Source organism: Clinocottus analis, unplaced genomic scaffold (assembly GCF_023055335.1).
Source record: "Clinocottus analis isolate CAN_PGR_092001 unplaced genomic scaffold, fCliAna1.0.p SCAF_17, whole genome shotgun sequence".
In the NCBI taxonomy this organism is placed as follows: Eukaryota; Metazoa; Chordata; class Actinopteri; order Perciformes; family Cottidae; genus Clinocottus; species Clinocottus analis.
Window position 1 is genome coordinate 9,198,856 of NW_027175898.1, and position 19,194 is coordinate 9,218,049.

Consider the following 19,194-nt stretch of genomic DNA (forward strand, 5'->3'; position numbering starts at 1 on the left):
GAACCGTCAGAAAACCTTGACTTGACTGCAGTCGTTTATCAATAGATTGCTTGTAATGTGTTACCACATATCTTTGAGACAGTCAAAAAAAACAAAAAAAAACATTGTTTCATGCAAAAAACATTTAATTTTGCTGTTGAACGCAAAATGTGTAAAAAAAAAAAAAATTATAATCCAAATCTCAAAACACAAATGATTAGTTAGAGGAATTGTTTTGAATAGGACAGACTGAGAAATACAGCTCGGCAGTCAATATTTCTATGAACAATATGTCATATACATTCATTCTCTTTTTGGGACATAACAAGGTTAAAATACAGCTTTTACAGTCTAAATTCAAGATACCACCACGTGTATCAGTTTGTAAATAATAAATACCTCATTGTGAGGAAAGAACATCCTTTGCCAAGGCTATCCAGGAAATATTCCTACCATTCAATATATAGAATAAATATTAGTTTCCACTTTAATATCCATAGCTCTCTGTCTAACAAGACGCTTTGATCACTATGAACAATGAATCTCAACACTTTTAACATCTTTTGACTCGTCTACCGTACCACAGCGTCCCCTGTACAGTCACAGTCTTGTCTGTGTCACTGTCAGCCGCTCTTCAGACGAACAAGGTTCCACCACGGTGACTTCAAAACACTCGTTATCTGATGCCCTTAAACAACAGCATGCTCTGTATTCACTTTGCAGTCTCCATGTCTGGAAGAAACAAGAGAGAATGAGAAAAAGCTTATTTCAGTTTGACTTGTACAATAAATCCTCAGAATATCCTCATAACTATATCTTCAAGATATTCGCATTAATCAAATATTTCCTTCCGCTCAACAGAAGGACTGTCTTTCATTGCAGAGGCTCTGATCGACACTGAACGTGGAAATCATTCAAGGTTAATATTTGATCATTTTCATAATCACGTTAGAGCTATTGTTTATATGCTCCAAAGTCAACAATGATTTGGTTTGGAAGTGAAATATTAGCAAGGGCATTATGCATAGGTGTTTTACCTTTGCACGCATCATAGGGCTGTAAAATATTTGAAGTAAAGGTTATTGTTGTTGAATATCAGCAACACTTAAAATGCATGTTGAATATCTAAAGTACAAGGTATCTGCAGTTACATTATTGTCACATTTTCTGAAAATGTTTCATCGAAGCGTCCAAAAAGTCTTCACATTTTTCTCCCTTCAACTTGGATGTTTTGGGATTTGGAGGCGAGAATATCTACAGAATCAACGATCATATTTTTCTTTTCGGTCCTCACCTCATTGTGTGGTATACAGTGATGTAAGTCCACCATTTCTGAGACTAACTTGTCTGATCTTGTTGTGTAGAGTTGTCTGGGGATCTGTGGAGACAGTGTTTACAGTTTGCTTCTTTCATATATTATAGAACCAAAGGCAAGGTGAACAAAAACAGGCAACATCATCAATATAAGGATCTGCCAGAAAGAAAGATCTACCACAAGAGGTTAAAGCTACAGCTGCTACTGCACAGTTCAGTGATAAGACATTACATCTTTGTTGGATTTGGCACAAAGCACAAAGCATCTTCAAAGATGTGGATCGTGTGCAACTTTAAAGTAATTCGGAAAATGTGCACGATTCTGTGTCAAAGCCTTTTGAGAATTACTGAAGTACATTGAATGACCATTGAAGCCATCTGAGCAGTTAATACAAAAAATCCATCAGATAGTTTGTCAACTTTGATGGTGAGTATAACGTGTGAGATACAAAACAAAGATGGAACGTATGAAGGATGAGAGGAAGGAAAACAAGCCAATTGAGCTTTGGAGAGTGTCTCTAGAGTGTGTTAATTTATATTACCGACGTTTGAAGGTTTGAGGTTAATAGTTTAGTCGTTTGTGCACATACAGCACAGTGTACCTCAATACTCAGATGTATATTTTCAATTGAGGCAAAATGTTCCTGTTCAGACTGTTGGGATTGGGAAGAAGAAGAACTTGAAGGGTATGGCAATGTCGATACTTGAGTTAAGACACCATCATCATTCTCAAACATGGGGTTCACCCTCAAAGAATTCTCAAAGGCATAGGGAGCAAGGGAATGCCTACAATGTAAAGGAGATGAGGTGGTGAATATAAAAATGCTTTCCATACAAAAAACATCACAAAATCACTGCAAAAGCCAACGCCCTGAAACTAGAACGGTTCAAAATGTGGAGAGTAAAAGAGCTTGTACTTACACCAGAGCGACAGCCTTTCTGGTTTTTATACATTTCTTGTTAATGAATATCAAAATGCCAATGACGGCACAAACAAAGCAGAGGCTTCCCACCAGGCAGGTGATAATTAGCGGAGGGTCCACTGGCATTGACACCAGCTCGTTGCAGCGTTCTCCGTGGTAGTGCCAGTATTTACCTACAGGACATCTGAAAGAGATGCAAATACATGTGCAGTTTCTCTTGAGAATACAAAGTTTTTCATAAATCTTGAATGTCCTTGAATGAACCATCAAAGAAAGGATGGCAATACAGTTGTGCTTTCAGATAGTTGCAAGTTACAATAGTGAAATGAATGCAAAGTAATACCTATCCAACAGAAAAGCAATTTTATAGAATTTTGAAATGTTTATTGAAAAACCGTTTATTAGTCTCACAAGGGGAAATGTATTCTCTGCACTCTCACCCATCCTTTAGTAATTAAGGGATCAGGTGAAGTGCCCAGGGAGCAACTGGAGGTTCAGGGTTTTGCTCAAGGACACTTCGACACGCGAACTATGAGAAGACAGGGATTGAACCGACTACCTTGTGTTTTCAGGATGACCACTCACCCCATGAGCTACAGCCAAGAGCTTGGGTAAGTAGATGGGTGCAGTCTAGTACATTCTGCAGTTAAAATGTGAAGCCTTTAAACAAGCCTCGATCATGCTGTTGTGTTTCCTTTCATTCGTCAGGTTGTGTGTACCTGCATGTGGCTCCGTGCCCTGGGATTATTTCACACAGGCCTTCATTCAGGCAGTAGTCCGGCTGCAAAGTGCAGACGCTCTGACATGGGAGGCCGTCCACGGTGCTGTAGCCCGGATCACACAAACACTCTGCCTCTTCGGTCCAACTGTTTACAACGCAGCGTGAAAACTCGTTGCAGGCCAAGAACTTACAGGGGTCCGCTTGGTCAGCTGAAACCAACAGAAAAGAGACCAGAGAGAGGTGATTATATTAGTGCAGTGTCCACCTCTCCCTCACTGATTCAGAGCAGAAATTAAAGGGCATTTGGATTGATGTGCACATGCAGTCATAAACTCTTCCAAGCAAAAAGATGCATCCCATCTGTGCTCCGCATCACCAACAGAGTGCAAAAGACAGCAGTGAGAGGTCTCTGACCTTGTTGCATGATTGAACCTGTCACTGCAAGAGCAGATATTATTCTATTGTTCTTCTGCATGAGATGTCCGCATCCTTCAATTATATTGGACAGCACTGTGATTCTGCTGTAAGGACATTTCACCTTGTTCCACTTCCAACGAGCGACTGTCAATCTCGATGTCGAGTCGTTTAGAAGCCGAGTTGCAGAAGTCTTCGAGTACACAGTGAACAGCTTCTGTGACGTTGTACGGTACCGGTTTGTCCAGCTTCATCTTGCTGTTTACCACAACGCTGCCGTTCCTAAAGTTGAGAATTTTCAGCTGCTTGAATCCAGTCAAATTGGATTGTAAATATGGCAGAAGCTGTTGGGGAAATAGATGAAAAAAATACAATTATTAATTTATATTTAATCTCTTTGTTCAACTAATCCTTTACATTTATCAAAGGATGTACTGAAATGTCTAATTTGAAAAGTGTTAATGTTTAGTGAGTAAATATAGAATTCCTGGAAAGCAAAATTACATGGCAAAAAGGGAATCATTGTCTATCATAAGAGGACAAATATTTGGATGTTTAAGTTAATGAAATGATATCAGATTCATGTCAGTGTCAAGCGTCAGCACAGATCTGTGTCCTCCTGAGAAGGCCAGGGCAGCGCGAACCACGTGTACCTGAAGTTTTACTTCTACATTGACAGTATTGAGGTTGTCGTACAGCTTATTTTGAATTATTCAGGTCACATTTTACAGTGTGAATGGTATGAATACTTCATAATTAAATTTTGATGCGAGCATGAAATCTTGCCATTACTGTGCTGACTGTGTAATTGGATCAAGACCAAAATTAGGGTTAGGTTTATAAGCCTTGGTGTAAGAACACAGAACATGCTATTTCTAGTCAGTGCAGAGCACCAGAACAAAAGGTCAACAGAGCAGACACTAAAAAAGACTTGCAGGGCCTTAAAGCTATCGCAAATAAATAAATATATAATATATAATGTTTAGTGATCTTTATATCTCAAGTACAGTACAGTAAGTAATATGCATATGCATGCTTTATTCTAATGTCAAGTCGAATAAACCAGTCTTGCCAAAAGTTAGTTAGCCTAGCTTAGCAGTGTAGCAATAACTGCAGCCACTGACGCCAGTTGAATTAACATGATTTGATGCGGTATAGCTATCACTACCTCCGAATCACATATTAAATGTATTGGCCGAAAGGCATTACATTAAGGTTGAAAACGTACATATATGTTAGTTAAGCTTAAGTTTCTGTAGTTGCCTTCTGCCTTTGGAAGGCAGAAAGAGCACACAGCATCCCCACCTCCTGGTTTAAAAAACATCTCTGCACTGAAATCAAATCTCCGCACTGACATTTGAACTCATATCTTAAATTGTCCGCATTGTTGTATTGAAAGAATATTCCCTCCGAGACGGCTCGGATAAATGGGAAACAAATCTTTTAAGACTATGGACTCAGACTGATGGCGGTGGCGATATTTAGGCGCGGAGGAAGTCAACCAGCTGAAGTGATGGAACTGCATCAATGTTCATCGATCTGGACCGCTCTCCTTCCAGCCACTTCACGTTCAGTACAGACGAGGCAAACATCAAACAGCCGCAGTGTGAGAGGGAGAGATTATGGCGCTCTAGCTGGCCTGGCTGTCAAGCGGGAGATAAGAAGGCCAGAAAGAGTTCTGCTCTGATCGGGTTGCTTCACTTATCACTGCAGACAGTTTACTGGGGGCTAGTTCCCGATAGCTAATAGTCTCTTAGCTAGTGCGAGGTTCAAAAATCCCCAACAAATGGGCAACGGCTTGCGATACAACTGGACGCACAGCTTGCTGTTTGCTCATCCATTTGTCTCAATGCAAAATGTCAAGTATGTGTAACCTGTAGATTAGATACTAATCTGTACAGTTGGCCCTATTGCCTTCCACACAAGGTCAAAGCCGAGGTCTACACAACAAACACAAAGGCAGTGTGTATTGACGAACAGTAAACACAATGTAGTCAGCATGCCAGAAAACACAACCATCATTTTTAGTTTTTGACACAACATATGCTTCTTTGAGGTTACGCATGTATCTACTGGTTCTCTTCTCTGATTAAAAAAAAAAAAAAAAAAGTCAGGAAGAATGCCACGATAAAAATGTTGTTTTTTTCAAGATTTACCGAAACAAATAAAGTCATTCCAACCTCCATGTCCAATTTTATTGGTTGCTTAACAAACCAGTAGGTACAGGAGTAATGTAGGCTAATCGTTTATATATATATATGTATTCATATATATGAGACTGAGAGAAAGTGAACGTACAGTATCACAAATGGGGTTTGATATCCAGCAAAACATTACATTATGTCCATTTAAATGGGCTTCAGAATATATATTATTTTACATTTCTTCATTATTCTTCCTGCTATTTTTTATGGATTTATGAGGCCAACTCAGTCCCGTTTAAAGTATGTGATTCAAAGTGTCCCTTCTCTGTCTAAGTAGCCCATTTAAAGGAAAATATGCTCCCTATTCCTAATGGGATGGTGAGAATATTAGTATACGGTAAATACTTACCATTTCAAACATCTGACCACATTAGTTTTGCCAGGAAGCTAAATACATCGATTAATAAGGAGAACTGAAGTAACCACAGTTTGGGCAACCATTAAAGGATTGGAGATGGAGTGTTTTTTTCATTATTGTTTTGGATTTGTGGATGCAATTTCTGTCTAGGTCTCTACTTGATATTGTACACTCTCCATAAAAACTTATTGGAAACCTAAAAATGAACAAGGAAAATAATGCATTCTGCACTAAATCACAAAAGATCAAATTCATGAAATAAAAAATTGTATAATATACATAAAAAATAAGTGAAAAGTATTGATCATTTATCAAAATGTAACACATTATTAACTATTTGTCTTAACCTGTAGGCTATATCAAAGAAACCCAGGAAACTAATCCCACCGTCGTGGCTCACGTTCCCTCTGCTCCTCGGCATTGCAGCAAATACACAATCCAATTTGTATCGATGCACCTTCTCCGTTTGAGGCTGAGGCCTTTACATAACACAGATCGAGGGCACAAGCCTAAAAATATGTCCCCTCCATTAACCTCGGGGTAAGCCTTGAAACTAAATAGGGATGTCAAATGATGATTCTTGCTTTGATCTATGCTAATAAGGCACAGTCCTCAACTGCTTACAAGCAGCCGATGCAAATGTAAAACTCTTATTCCGAGAAAAAGGAGCAATATAACAAACGGTATGAAAGGGAACATCCTAACAATAATTCAACATATGTGCATTTACACACAAATGCTCCAGAACTAAATAACCTCCAAAGTCTGTAATCTGTTTTATTCCATGGTCTTGTTGTTTATAGTAGTACATACAAATAGTTTGTGTTTTCAACACCAAATAACTATCACAGTAGTTCAACTGCAACACGCATACAGATGTATGCAACTTGACTGATGTCGCACTAAACAGATTGGAGCCATTAATAGCACAATGTGTCTGTTGCTGGAACTAACCAGAATTACTTAAAGCTCCTTACCACAAGTCACAAACCTCTGAGTTCCACAATGACTAAGGCAGACTCGGGTCTCAGACTACCCGAGGCTAGTTTGCTCTCTACTGTGTAGAAAACAATACAGTTTTAGCAACACAAAATGCATGAAGCTGCATGACTTTGCTTTTAATTTACTAAGCCTATTATCATATTAATTATATTCTTCATTCATAAGTAGATTTATCTTTAAGGCTTCAAAACATGCACAAACACACGTCAATGTCATAACATACATATGAGAAACAAATGTATTGAATTGAACTATTTTTGGTGAGGAATAACCTTACAATGTACAAAAAAACACAGTTATTGTCCCACAACTGATAGATATAGAGTGTATGCTACATGATGTAAAGCAACTTCAACAAGCAGCATCTATGTAGTATAGCACACCTGAGAGCCTGTCTGTTCAAAGAAATCAGAGCAGATGTGTTCGCTTTTTGCTAAGAGTTAGATGAGAAGATTGATACCATGTTTATGTGTGTCCACTTAAACATTGACTTAGCTTAGCATAAAGACTGGAGCAAGGGGAAACCGCTCACTATGCTTTGTCTCATGGGTCACAAAAACCACCTACAAAAGTCAAGGTTTTTACAGGAGTTGATACTGTATGTGTCAGACTATCTCTGTGCTGGTCACTTCCTAAGATCTTGTTGTCACCAGTAGGTTTCCTGGCAGCCAAGAGTGACACCATCAGAACCTGCAAAGAGCTTGAGGCTTGTTGGAAGGTTGACTTTATTTGCTTTGGTCCTTAGAGCCATGCTGGCTATTTCCTCTTGCTTCATATCTTTATGCTCAGCTAAGCTCACCGACTTCTGGATCCAGCTAAATATTGGAAAAATATAAATAAGAGTGGTTTCAACATTCTCATTTGTTTTACTTTTACCATTTTGGATGTTTACTTCTTTTGATGTACACTTAAAAGTAGAAGCCTCTTTTGATTTTATAGCCCAGAACTTTGGACAAATCCCTTGCAAACACAAATTGTACAAAATGACGTACTGAAATCTAAACAGTCACCGAAAAAGCCCAAAGTTTAGCACAATTCAAAAGATTAAGGCAGAACACACTTATACAAACTTGTCAACATTAGAGCTAGACTCACAGATAAAACCAATAGACATGAGTAGCTGCAGCGGGAAGATCTAATGTCTAATGTAAGGACAGAAGCAAAGCTTAAAACTAAAGTTGAGTACTTTAGAAATGTTAGGTGCTTTCGGATTGTTAGATACTGCATTTGGAAAAGGTTAGTTAAGAAATAGAAAGGTCATGCTCTCTCTGAGGCATTGGAGATGTAGTTCCAATATGGAAAAAAAAATACCGGTATGGAGGCTAAAATCTTCTGTCTCCTAGGCCCAGATTTACTGGAAGCTCCAGGGTTTGGCGAGTTTCTGGACCCAGAGTGCTGTGTCTAAGTGAAACAGAATAATGTCTTTATCCTGCTGACACAATTGCTCCTTTGATCAAGAATTTGGCGATTGGTTAAAGCCACATCACACTTTAACACTTATATATATATATATATATATATATATATATATATATATATATATATATATATATATATATATATATATATATATATGTATATATATGTATATATATATATATATATATATATATATATATATATATATATATATATATATATATATATATATATATAATATGAATTTATATGAATTTTCTATTAAATTTAGGATTTTAAAAAAATGTGAGGAGAAGGCTTGTTGCAAAGGGCATCCTCACAAAACAAGACAAGATTTAGATTGAGCACCAATTTAGGGCGGCTGTAAAATATTCAAACTCTTACTTACTAAAACAACGTCTAAAATCCAAGTTCTACAGTATACATTGCACAATTGTACTTTCATCACACATTTCAGGTTGAGTTAAAAAAGCAAATATGAGAATGAAGCATGCAAAAGCATGATATCCAACACAAAAGCTTGTGTACCTACCAGCTCAAGAAAGGTATTCTCCAGGGATTTATACTCTGGGGAGCTCTTGTTGAACAGGCCATCAGAAAACATCATGTTAGTGACCCTCAAGCTAAAGAAAACCACTAACTCTTTGCCCTTATCCACTGCGGTTATCAGAGGGGTGCTGACTTGTCTCATAGCCGGTGCAGCCGTGGATTCATACGGGCCTTCGTCAGACTCTGAGGGGAATCCGCTTCCGCTCTCCTCTTCCAGAGGATTGATCACTTCCGTCGGGGTTGACCCTACATCATCTTGAATGTTTGGGTTCCCAGGAGGTAAGTCTGTTGAAAGCGGGGCTGCTCCACTGGTCCCTCCACTGGACTCATCTCTGTCTTCATGGGCTTTCCCGCTCTTCACAGAAGATTCACTCACATTTGATTCTGGTTCGAAGCCCTGGAACACATCCTCGTGAGATGATATTGTAGCGACTGGGACGTCCGCTTGTATTACCGATATCTCAGTCGCTGTGGGATCGTCAGACCCCGGCAGGTCCAGGTTAACCTCAACAGGTGCATCAGGAAGTACATCTTCTGGTTGGAAGCCGGAGGTTGCTAAAGGAAGGTCCTCGTTCTGTTGCTTTGGATGTTCCTCAGTCACCCCGTCAGCTGATACTTGTAAAATAAAACATATACAAAAACGTTATGACCAGACGGAGTTACACATTTTCGTGAGGGTACGGGCCTCATATAAGAATTTGAGTATTGTTGTTGTTCAGTACAGAGGTTGGGTCAGATTAGCCTGGAAGAAGAGGGAAACAGCCAGACAACAAGCGTCTCTGATACAAATTTACCCCCAACTCAGCTTGACAAACCGGGTACATTTCATCTACCTGGAAACACCACTCGACTTTCAAATGAAGGTCTGCAGGTTTGAACAAAGTTGGACTGCACAGCATGAGTTTGTAATGACTCGACCACCAGCAGGCGCTGCTCATATTGGATTTTAATATGGTGTATTGCCTCAGCAGGGAGCGTCTCCATGAGCAAAACCAAACCATCAAGTCTAATTGTACTTCCATTTCCATTTCCCATGAGAGATGAGCGTTTTGTGCACATAATGTATGTGTTAGTGAAAGTAAAAGTAAAAAATTGCATAGTTTAAGTTCAATCAATCAGATACATATAATTTAATTAATTAATTAATAATGTAATTGTTTCTCCATTCCCAATAAGTCACTTGGATCTTTTGTATTTTAGAGCTTTCTATTCAGACAATTAATAATTTATTTGGCATCAACAATTAAGATTAAGATATATTTCTCCCTCATACCTTGCTAGCCTGAGGATGTTTTTTTTTAATAAATCCTGAGTTCCTGATGCTGTGTCTCTACAGTCTCGACCGTAACAGCATCCTCCAACCACTTTCCCAGATCCTCAGAAGAATCCAGATTTAGAAACCAGAGTATGACAACAAAGTGTCGGCGAAGTTGTGGTTCGCTCATGAGATTCTTCTAGTTTTCTGTAAATAGCTCTAAATGGAGTCCAAACCTCAGTCTAACGTTTTGCAACTCAATAAAGCTTTGAAATAAAAAAAAAATGTGTCTCTGATTGAACTTCAACATCCTGTTTTGAAAACAACTTGTAGCCTGAAGTAGCCTTACTGTCTGTCACCGGTCCTTCAGGTTCAGCCTCACCTCCGTCCTCCTGCTCCGCTGGTACCTCCTCCACCTCGGGCTCTGTGACGGTTTCCAGTTTTGTGTCTGATTGTGTGACGTCACCGGGCTCCTCAGCAGAATCTTCTGTGGATTCTTCCTCTGCTGACGACATCAAAGGAGTTTCATCAGTGATGGCAGATGTGCTTTCTGGGAGGACATTCGGGATGAAAGGCACAAAGGTGTGTGTTTCTGGTTTGGTTGTCGAAGCTCCCAAAGAGTTTTCTAACACTGCCACAGTGGGGAGAAAACTTTGGGTGGGAGCGTTGTCCGCTGGCGGCGCCAGCGTGCCGTCGTCCCCAGAGACGGCTCCCTCGACCGGGTTTATGCCGAGCTCGGCAACTGAATACACCGTGGTTACTGAAAAGGAAGTTGAAACATTCCTACAGCTTTAAAATCGTATTCCGAGCACTTTGCTCCAATTTTTATTCAGTTATTGTGATATTATGCTCACCGGCCTCGAAGCTGAGCGTCTGTATGTCCAGCGGTAGTGACAGTCCCTGTTTTAAGGCCGTTGCAATAATGTGCTTCAGTTTAGGGGCATTTACATCCTCGTCTTCCTCCGGCTCCACGAGGCCGTCAGGTTGATCGTTGAGCTCCGTTGCTCCATTAAAGACCACAGCGCAACGCACAGACACGTCCTCTGAGCTGATGAACACAACAGATCATGTGAGAAACCCTCGTGACAGACACACCTGACTGGTAATGGACGTCTGAGTCGTATCCCAATGGAGGACATTTTTGGGGGTCTTATGGTTTCTCTAGAGACTTAATGATAAAACCAAAAAAAAGATTCAATTATAGTTACTTCAAGGGAAATGTAAATCATTTGTCTTTTTAAAAATCAAAATCAATCATTATTACAAAGCAAAATTACTGTCCCAAACCTTTAAGGAACCCTTCAATAAAACTAAACCCACCGAAATCCAAGAACACGAATCTCTTTAAATCCTGCGACGTTTTCAAACACACGAACCATCTAAAGAAATGAAAAACAAGAAATATGAAAGACAAATGAGCATTTATCCTCAATGTTCAGTAAAAAAAAAAATCAATATTTAAGGATCATTTAAGAATGAAAAAGCTGACATTTTACAGATGTGTTTTCATTGGACATTCACATATCAGCCAATAAAATCAGAAATCGACAGAAAATGAATGGCGATTATTCTAAGCAAATTGTCAAACATTTCCTTGTCCCATTGTCTCAAACAGGATTTTTTTAAAAATCTTTATGAATAATTGTTAAAAGGCAAGACACTTATAAATGCAGATACTCATGTTTCTTAGTCCAGCAAGCTGAGCAACAACAAAAATAAAAAAATAAAAAATAATGTTGTTTTCACACGTGACAATGAAGTTGAACCTGAACCTGAGGACTATCAGAGCACACTGTTCACATTTCTCAACATCAATTCATAGTGACATATTTTTGCCTTTTTGTAGTAGCGCGACCAACATTCAGTTCTTCATAAAAATATATAATCTACTAATGACTTTACACCAGTAGAAGTGATTCTTAACAGCTGTGTTTCGACTCCCAGTCGATGCCTTCTTAGTCAAAGATAATCTACATGATTAGATCTTACTATTTCAGGCTCGTGGTCATTTAGAAGTCTTAACTAAAGTCCCTTAAACATGTTACAATCAATCAGGGAGAGATTTACACGAAACAATACTATGCCGTAAAAGCTGTAAGTGAAATTGATCTCGTTGTAAGACATCCAAACTACGGCGACAGACAGGCAGAATAGTGGAATAGTCGTTTAGGCTGAGATAGAAAAGGTTTTAGTCCAACAGGTTGAAGGTGACTAAATATACAATGCAAATATCTAATTTGCTATTTCCCCAATATAATTTTGCCCTCAGAAATCTTTTGAAACACAGCGCTGCTATCGTGGGGCATTTTGTGTTTGTGGAGGGAAAACAGGCAGACCTCTAACGTTGGCTGTCGGCCTAGACTCACACTCTGCTCTCACCTTCTCTGTGAGCTCTCGTGTGATGTCGCTGTACCGCGCTGCCGGGTCCCTGAGCAGCTTGCTGAATCTCGGATCCACGATGGTGACACTGAACTCCACAATGTACTCCTCATAGTTCTCTTTTATCATATTCTGGTCTTCTTGGTTCTGGCAAAGAAAATGCAAACGGTATTGTTCGGCTGAAGCGCTTGAACTGTGAATGAATCCAAACGGTACATGTGAGTCTGAAAATTTGTGGGTGAACTTACGACGTCATCCTCCGTTGGTAGCAGAATCAATGGAGGTGTCCAGGTGCCTGAGACAAAACCAGGACTCACTATTCAATTTATAATGTTGTTATGATAATGTATTGATAGCTTTTAAGTTCATTAAGTCATTTAATTGCTTTCATTCAACAATATTTGTGCGGTAGTGTTCGACTCACAATCCCTTCCTGCCTCCGTGGTTTCAGCAATGACTCTAGAAATAAAACATCTTTGTTACAAATTCATTTGGATAGTTATCAATATTTGCTGAACTAAATGTGTGTGTTAGTCAGGAATCCTTACACTTTAAACCAATATTTATTTAGCCTAATATCCCAAATATACAATGTTCTGGCTATAGGCTGGCCATGGCTTAGTTGATCTGAATATCTTTTGAGCATGTTGAGCAGAGGTGCTAACAGTTCCTCTGATGTTTTTATTGCCTTCGGAGATGAAAACACTAATAATCATTTCCCACTTTGCTCTGTTGAAACCAGACAAAACAATTTTCCTTTGATCATACTTTAAATCACAGGAAACTCACATTTAACACAAAATGTAAGAAGAAAGTTTGAATATACCCTTCAATTTCAGCTTGCTCGGCGACTCTCTAGAAATAGGAAACAAGATAGAAACTATTACAGATTTACACCTAAAGATCTCAGTATGAACATTTGGCCATACGAGTGGTCGATAAGCTGTGTTCGGGGTGCTGGACTCACTCGGGCCACCATGTCCAGATGCTCCTGAGAGCTGCTGAAGTTCTGGGCCAAGTCGTCCATGCAGAGGTTCTCATGCTGGCAGGTGTAAAGCCAGGCACCGTACTCCTCTGAGTTTGGGACTCTGTCCAAGAAGATCCGAAACGCTTCCCATATCGCTTCCTGACAAACTGAAGAGATGTCCCATCATCAGCAGTTTTGTTTTTCTCAGAAAACGTGAAATTGGTATGAACACCATCTAATCATGTATTTAAAATAAGCCATAAAGAATAATTAGACATGGCATTATATATATATATATATTTGCAACACGGGCAGGATGGAAATTACAGCGTGGCAAACTCAAATGACTGAGGATAAAGACGATTACTGGTATTGATCTTGGCATCTCCGCATGTGGGGTTTGCTTTGATGGAGCGATTCAGGATTATTGTTCCCCTCAGAGAAACATTTCAGTGCAGCTTTGTGAATACACAGCACATAACAGTCTACAAAGGCACAGTGTTACAATGAATCATACAATATATTTAGCATTGTATAATTGGGAGAGCACAAAAAAATAGGGATGCCTGTTTTAGTAAATGTCAAACGGTACATTTAAATCTTCGCTTGTCCATGACCATTTTGTGAATATTAAAGTCATGAGCACAAAGACCCCCTGAAGCTTCAATATGTTTTATTTGCCTCTGTGGGGAAAAACACGCTGCACATTGTCTAATATCAAGATGCCTGTGGGAAATTTATTCTCTGACAAACTCATTTCTGGATCGAAGCGATTACCTTGGATACATCAAATTAATCTGCCTCATTTTAAAATCCTGCGTCGGAGCAGCTGTTGTGGAACAAGTTGTATTACTTTGCCATTGTAGCAACCAAGGTGGCTCTCTTCTCCTCTTAAATCATCCATAATTCATCTCTCTTGGACAAAGGATATTTGCATATAACTTCATTATGTCAAGTGCTTTACTTTGTGTATCCCTAAAACTGTAACAGTCGGTGGCGTTATGTAAATGTCACCAGGGAAATAACAAACACGTATATTGTCTCATATATGCTTATGCACATAAATTGCTCATATATAGAGAATCTGTTCAAGTGCTGTATTCAGATTTGACACAGAGTCAAATGTTTTGGCAAGCGTTAGATGTCATTATCCTGCATAAAGTTACACATCAAACAGTTTACCTCTGAGCTTGTAATACGCCCGATGGCTGCCGATGGCTGCTTTTATCGTCTCCTGGGGACACACACGGACCCCCGTGGAGAGGAGCGCCGACCTCTTCGTCCGGTGACCGTCTTGCTCGGCTCTGACATTTGTGGTGTGTCTGATTGGTCTGGAGGCTTCGAGAAAGTGTCGGTACTTCACATCCCTGAGTCCAGAAAAACCGTGGTCGTGCAGCTCTGCAAGAAAAAGTCAGTGACGTTGTAAGTTCAGGATGAAATGTAATCATTGGCACAGTATTCAGCACATATATCATATGTGGGAATGCGTCTCTTGTCATTTCTTGTTGGTGTGTCGCAGTTTGTGTAACAGACACGCAGTTCGCAATACTGCACATGCGAGGGCTTTCATCAGTGGGCCATAGGTTCCATCCCTACGGTGTTATCTCATTCTGCGATAGATTGTGACTTAACATTATGCAGATGTTTCCCTCGTCTTTCAGGTTCACATGTTCCTGCCACACTGAGTCAGTTCATGCTGCGGGAGGATAGTGTTGAATAATATAGACTGTAATCACGCGTAGTCATATGCTACCTCATCTCTGGCACTGCCATTCAATAATCCCATTGTTTTTACAAATCTGCTACTTTTGTAATGTATGTTATTGTATTGTGTTTTATTGTACTGTACATTGTTGTACTGTAGTGTTTTCTGTAGCGTTGTTCTGATATTAGGCCAGTAAATTGTAAAAACCTGCTCAGGGACTACAGAAGAAAATTGTTGATTAATGTTCACTGTCCCTGCTAAATGAAGGAAGCTATAAAAACAAACACATATATTTAAATCAAAATCTTGGAGATTATTAGTTTGTGTATGAAAAAATGTATTTTTTAAAGGTAAATTGTTTGTATTGGGAGATAGATGTTTGTTTTTAAAGCAACAGCAACATTAACAACTTCACAATTCAATTACTTGTTGTATAAATAAAGCAAACGTAAAATTGTGCAACTCATCTAAGACATTTGACCTTATGGACGAAAGCAAAACCACAATTGCAAATATTATTTGCTGGCAATATAACACACACAATGTGTATTGTAACGAGCAAAATAAAGAGTCTTTTTCAAACAGGGCACTTTACCAACTTTGCACACACACACACACACATCAGTTTAATTGTCGCAGGGAGTTGTACTTACTATGTGAAAAAGGCACATAGGCCCGAACTTGGCCGTGCATTAGTATGTATAATAAAACATTGCTAAGACACTACCTGTGTCAGTCTTCAGGCCGTTAACACCAACTACCACAGAGGAGCATTCAATTTGACAAGTTACCCAATGGCATCTGTCCAGCCTTCTTACTGTCAGCTAACTACTATCTGCTCTGCTGCTGCCAATCCTGTTAAGTAGCATCTGGTTTTGCAGTAAAACCTATATTATACCGAGGGTCCCTAGCAGTCTATTTTAGGACATCTTAACGAAATAAATATGAAAGCCTCTGTATAGGATATGTTCTTTCCCTTTAAGGTGCAATTTGTTACTTGAGGAGCTGGTTTGTGACTGAAAGGCTGTCCTATTGAAGGCAATGGAAGTGCACAGATGTGTAGAGAAAGCAAATAAGTAACACTCTTCTCCCGAAGGAGTATTGCCAAGATGCCCTTGGGCGACTTGCCCCATGTTGCATCACTGAAACTGCTCGGTGGTGAGGTTGTGCTGGGCAGCATCCAGCTGTGGATGTGCAGAAGTGCACGCATGAGGATTACAATTGAAAAAAGGAGGTGCGTGCAAAACAAAGAGATGTAAACAAAATACAGGTGGATACCCAGCTGATTTGAGTGGGTAACAATCACGCCACACAAACTAATTCAGGCTATATCAGCCGCAGACAGGACTATTTCCATGCATTGTGTCACTTTGATGCTGCAGCTATTATGAGGAAAACTGCCCAAATCACCTTAGTGAAAAAAACAAGCTCAGCCGCCCACATTACAGGAAGTAATTCCACACCACAAGCCAGTGTGCCAGTCAAATGTTTCATTCACAGTCAGTCCATTGAAGAAAACTATTTTAGAAGAAAGGAGCACATTGTGATGCCAGGTGGCAAACCTCAGAGGACTCTCTAAGACAATAAGCCAGGATTTATGAGCCCAAACACACAGATTTAGGGTCATCGGACCAATTAATGGGCTGTGCCTCCTCTAGATTAGGGAAGAGAAGAAAAGTAAAATATATATACAGCATATATAAATATATAAAAGCAAGTGAGTGTGATTAATATAATTACTATTACTTTTGCTTCTGACAGAGCTTCTGACTGCACTTTCATGAAGATAAACAAGACAAGTGGGGAATCTTTGTGTATTAATAACGCACCTTTAAGAGCCATTAGCCGTGCTTACCAAAGGTAGTATTGGTAGCATCCTGAACACTGGACCACAAGCAGAGGAAGAACAAAACAAAAAGAGCATGCTACGTGCATGTTCCATAAGTAGACACAATATTATTAACACTTGTATACAAGCTAATGCAACACATTGGCTCAGCTGCAACAACATTCATAGTGTATTTGGCTGTAAAACAAGAATGAAAATACAATATTGAATTAAATTAGGAAACCTTGAGCTATGGGATGGTGCTTTTTTAATTATATTTTAATCAAACAAAAAATAATCAACAACTAAAGTGATAATTTGTTGCAGACATTACACCAATGATATTAAAATAATAATTTTGATGATTGCTCCAGTTGAACAGATTGAATCTCCTGTTTGTGTCGTCATATTTGTTTTGACGTTACACGTCATTGGACTATGTTTATTATAAGACAACTGTTGTACCTCTCACACATTGTATTTTCATAATGTCGTGAATATGTGTTGCGGTGGAGGAGTTGACGTGAACGCTAACAAACGAACAACCTTTAAGAAGCTTAAAATGTGTCTCTGACAGAAACGTGTGTTCAACCCCGTGGCAAATTCTATACATGTATAGGTCAGAGGTTGTGGTGGTTGTTGCATTGTATTATACATGTAGGAATGTGTTGTTGCCATAACGTCCACCTCCTGTATGTTGTGTGGGATAACTGAAGTACGACTGTGCATGCCTCTGTACTACTTGTCATTGTTCAGGAATTAGAATTACACTTAGAATTAAAAAATATAAATACACAGCCATTCATTGATATTTTGCGTGACATAAATGGTAGCGCAAGAAAAGAAAAGAAAAACGGTTTTCACAGCATTACACGCATATAATAACTTCTACAATGACCAATATTGTTTTTCTCAAATCCAAATTTGGCTCAGCACCAAGAACATTCAAAGACTGCATGGGTGTTGACATTGCCGCCTGTAGCTTTGTGGGCAATATCCCCAGTTTAGTGTTTGACAGCCAGACTCATTCACCTGGCTAAGCTCCCACTTCCAAACATGTTAACAAGTCACAAGGTGGTCTGAAATGTAGTCGAATACATCGTGTGGGTTCCCATTATTAGCCACACCGGAAAAACAACATATAAATGTTTTTCGGGGATTCTGTAGGCTTGAAGCCTGACTTGCACATGCAGAGACACGAGGGCCTGAGTGAGAGAAGGGAGTGCTTGAACGGGCTTTAATGCCCAGTGCAGCCGCAAAAAGGCCTCACAGCAGAATTACAAGCCAGAAAAGATTAGCGTCCTGCGACACTGGGAACAGAATGGCTTTTGTTTCCTTCGGGATAATGAGCTCACCCGGGCACATCACACTGAACAAGACAACCAGTGCGGACGCATTTGCTATGACTGGTGAAATGATGCTATCTTTCTCTATTTATGACTATGCCCATTAAATTCATAGTGAATATGCATGACCTTAAAAGCGGCCCTCTGGTTGCTTGACATTTTTCAACAACAAAAAATATGAAAGATCTGTCTAAGGATGAGGTAACCCTTTATAGTTTGCAGAGAGAGCAACATAAATACATCCTATCACAAAAGATAAATAACAAAGTCACACACAAACTGTTGACCTTGAATAACCACCTTCAAGTCCCCTCATGCAGGACTGCATCGATAGGAAACCTGCAGGAAGATCTCCACGTCAAAGAATTATTTACAATTAACTAAACATAAAGTAATGTGAACAGTGATGTTTTTAATTGTTTCCTTCTTAACGGAGGTCTGTTGTGGAAATGAATTATTGCCTGACTACGTCATTTACAGATTTGCATCTGTATTTACTAAAAACGTCATTTTAAAAGAAGTTAGATTATAAAAACCTGCAAACCTTTCTCCAATCCCAAGACAAAGTCAAATTACTGAAAGAAAAATCTCAACTGCATTATCAGGAAGACCAGCCTCCCAACTGGATTCTTACCTTTGATTCGACTTGCTTGAAGGGTAAACAGACACAAAGTGAAGAATAGTCCCGACTTCAAAAGCATGATGGGCTAATTTATGTGGCTTTCAAACCCAAAGTTGTCATTTGTAAAGACAATCTCTTTATCTTGAGTCCAGAGTGTGCAAGAGTCTCCTCATCTGTGCTGACAAGGTCTTTAACTTGTTAGCACGTTC

The 19,194-nt window shown here is 39.3% G+C and overlaps 1 protein-coding gene across 1 annotated transcript; it reads right to left on the reverse strand.

Moving 5' to 3' along the window:
• Positions 1 to 226: 226 nt before the first annotated feature.
• Positions 227 to 19,064, reverse strand: impg1b (interphotoreceptor matrix proteoglycan 1b). The gene is made up of 18 exons (XM_068580817.1): positions 18,998 to 19,064; positions 14,667 to 14,882; positions 13,485 to 13,651; positions 13,344 to 13,372; positions 12,942 to 12,976; positions 12,766 to 12,812; positions 12,518 to 12,664; positions 11,459 to 11,517; positions 10,993 to 11,186; positions 10,521 to 10,898; positions 8,867 to 9,498; positions 8,227 to 8,316; positions 3,476 to 3,695; positions 2,936 to 3,146; positions 2,215 to 2,400; positions 1,896 to 2,079; positions 1,274 to 1,357; positions 227 to 711 (listed from the first exon to the last, which is right to left on the reverse strand). The coding sequence occupies exons 1-18, from the start codon at positions 19,062 to 19,064 to the stop codon at positions 580 to 582; spliced, it is 3,078 nt and encodes a 1,025-aa protein (XP_068436918.1). The 3' UTR covers positions 227 to 579.
• Positions 19,065 to 19,194: the final 130 nt, after the last annotated feature.

Bases quoted from the DNA above. Each gene is read 5' to 3' on its own strand.
- impg1b (XM_068580817.1), bottom strand. From the start codon at position 19,064: ATGCTTTTGAAGTCGGGACTATTCTTCACTTTGTGTCTGTTTACCCTT. The intron at 13,652-14,666 runs GTAAACTGTTTG...ACATCTCTTCAG, and splicing joins GGCGTATTACAAGCTCAGAG to TTTGTCAGGAAGCGATATGG. The intron at 712-1,273 runs GTGAGGACCGAA...TGTTTCTTCCAG, and splicing joins ACTGTATACCACACAATGAG to ACATGGAGACTGCAAAGTGA.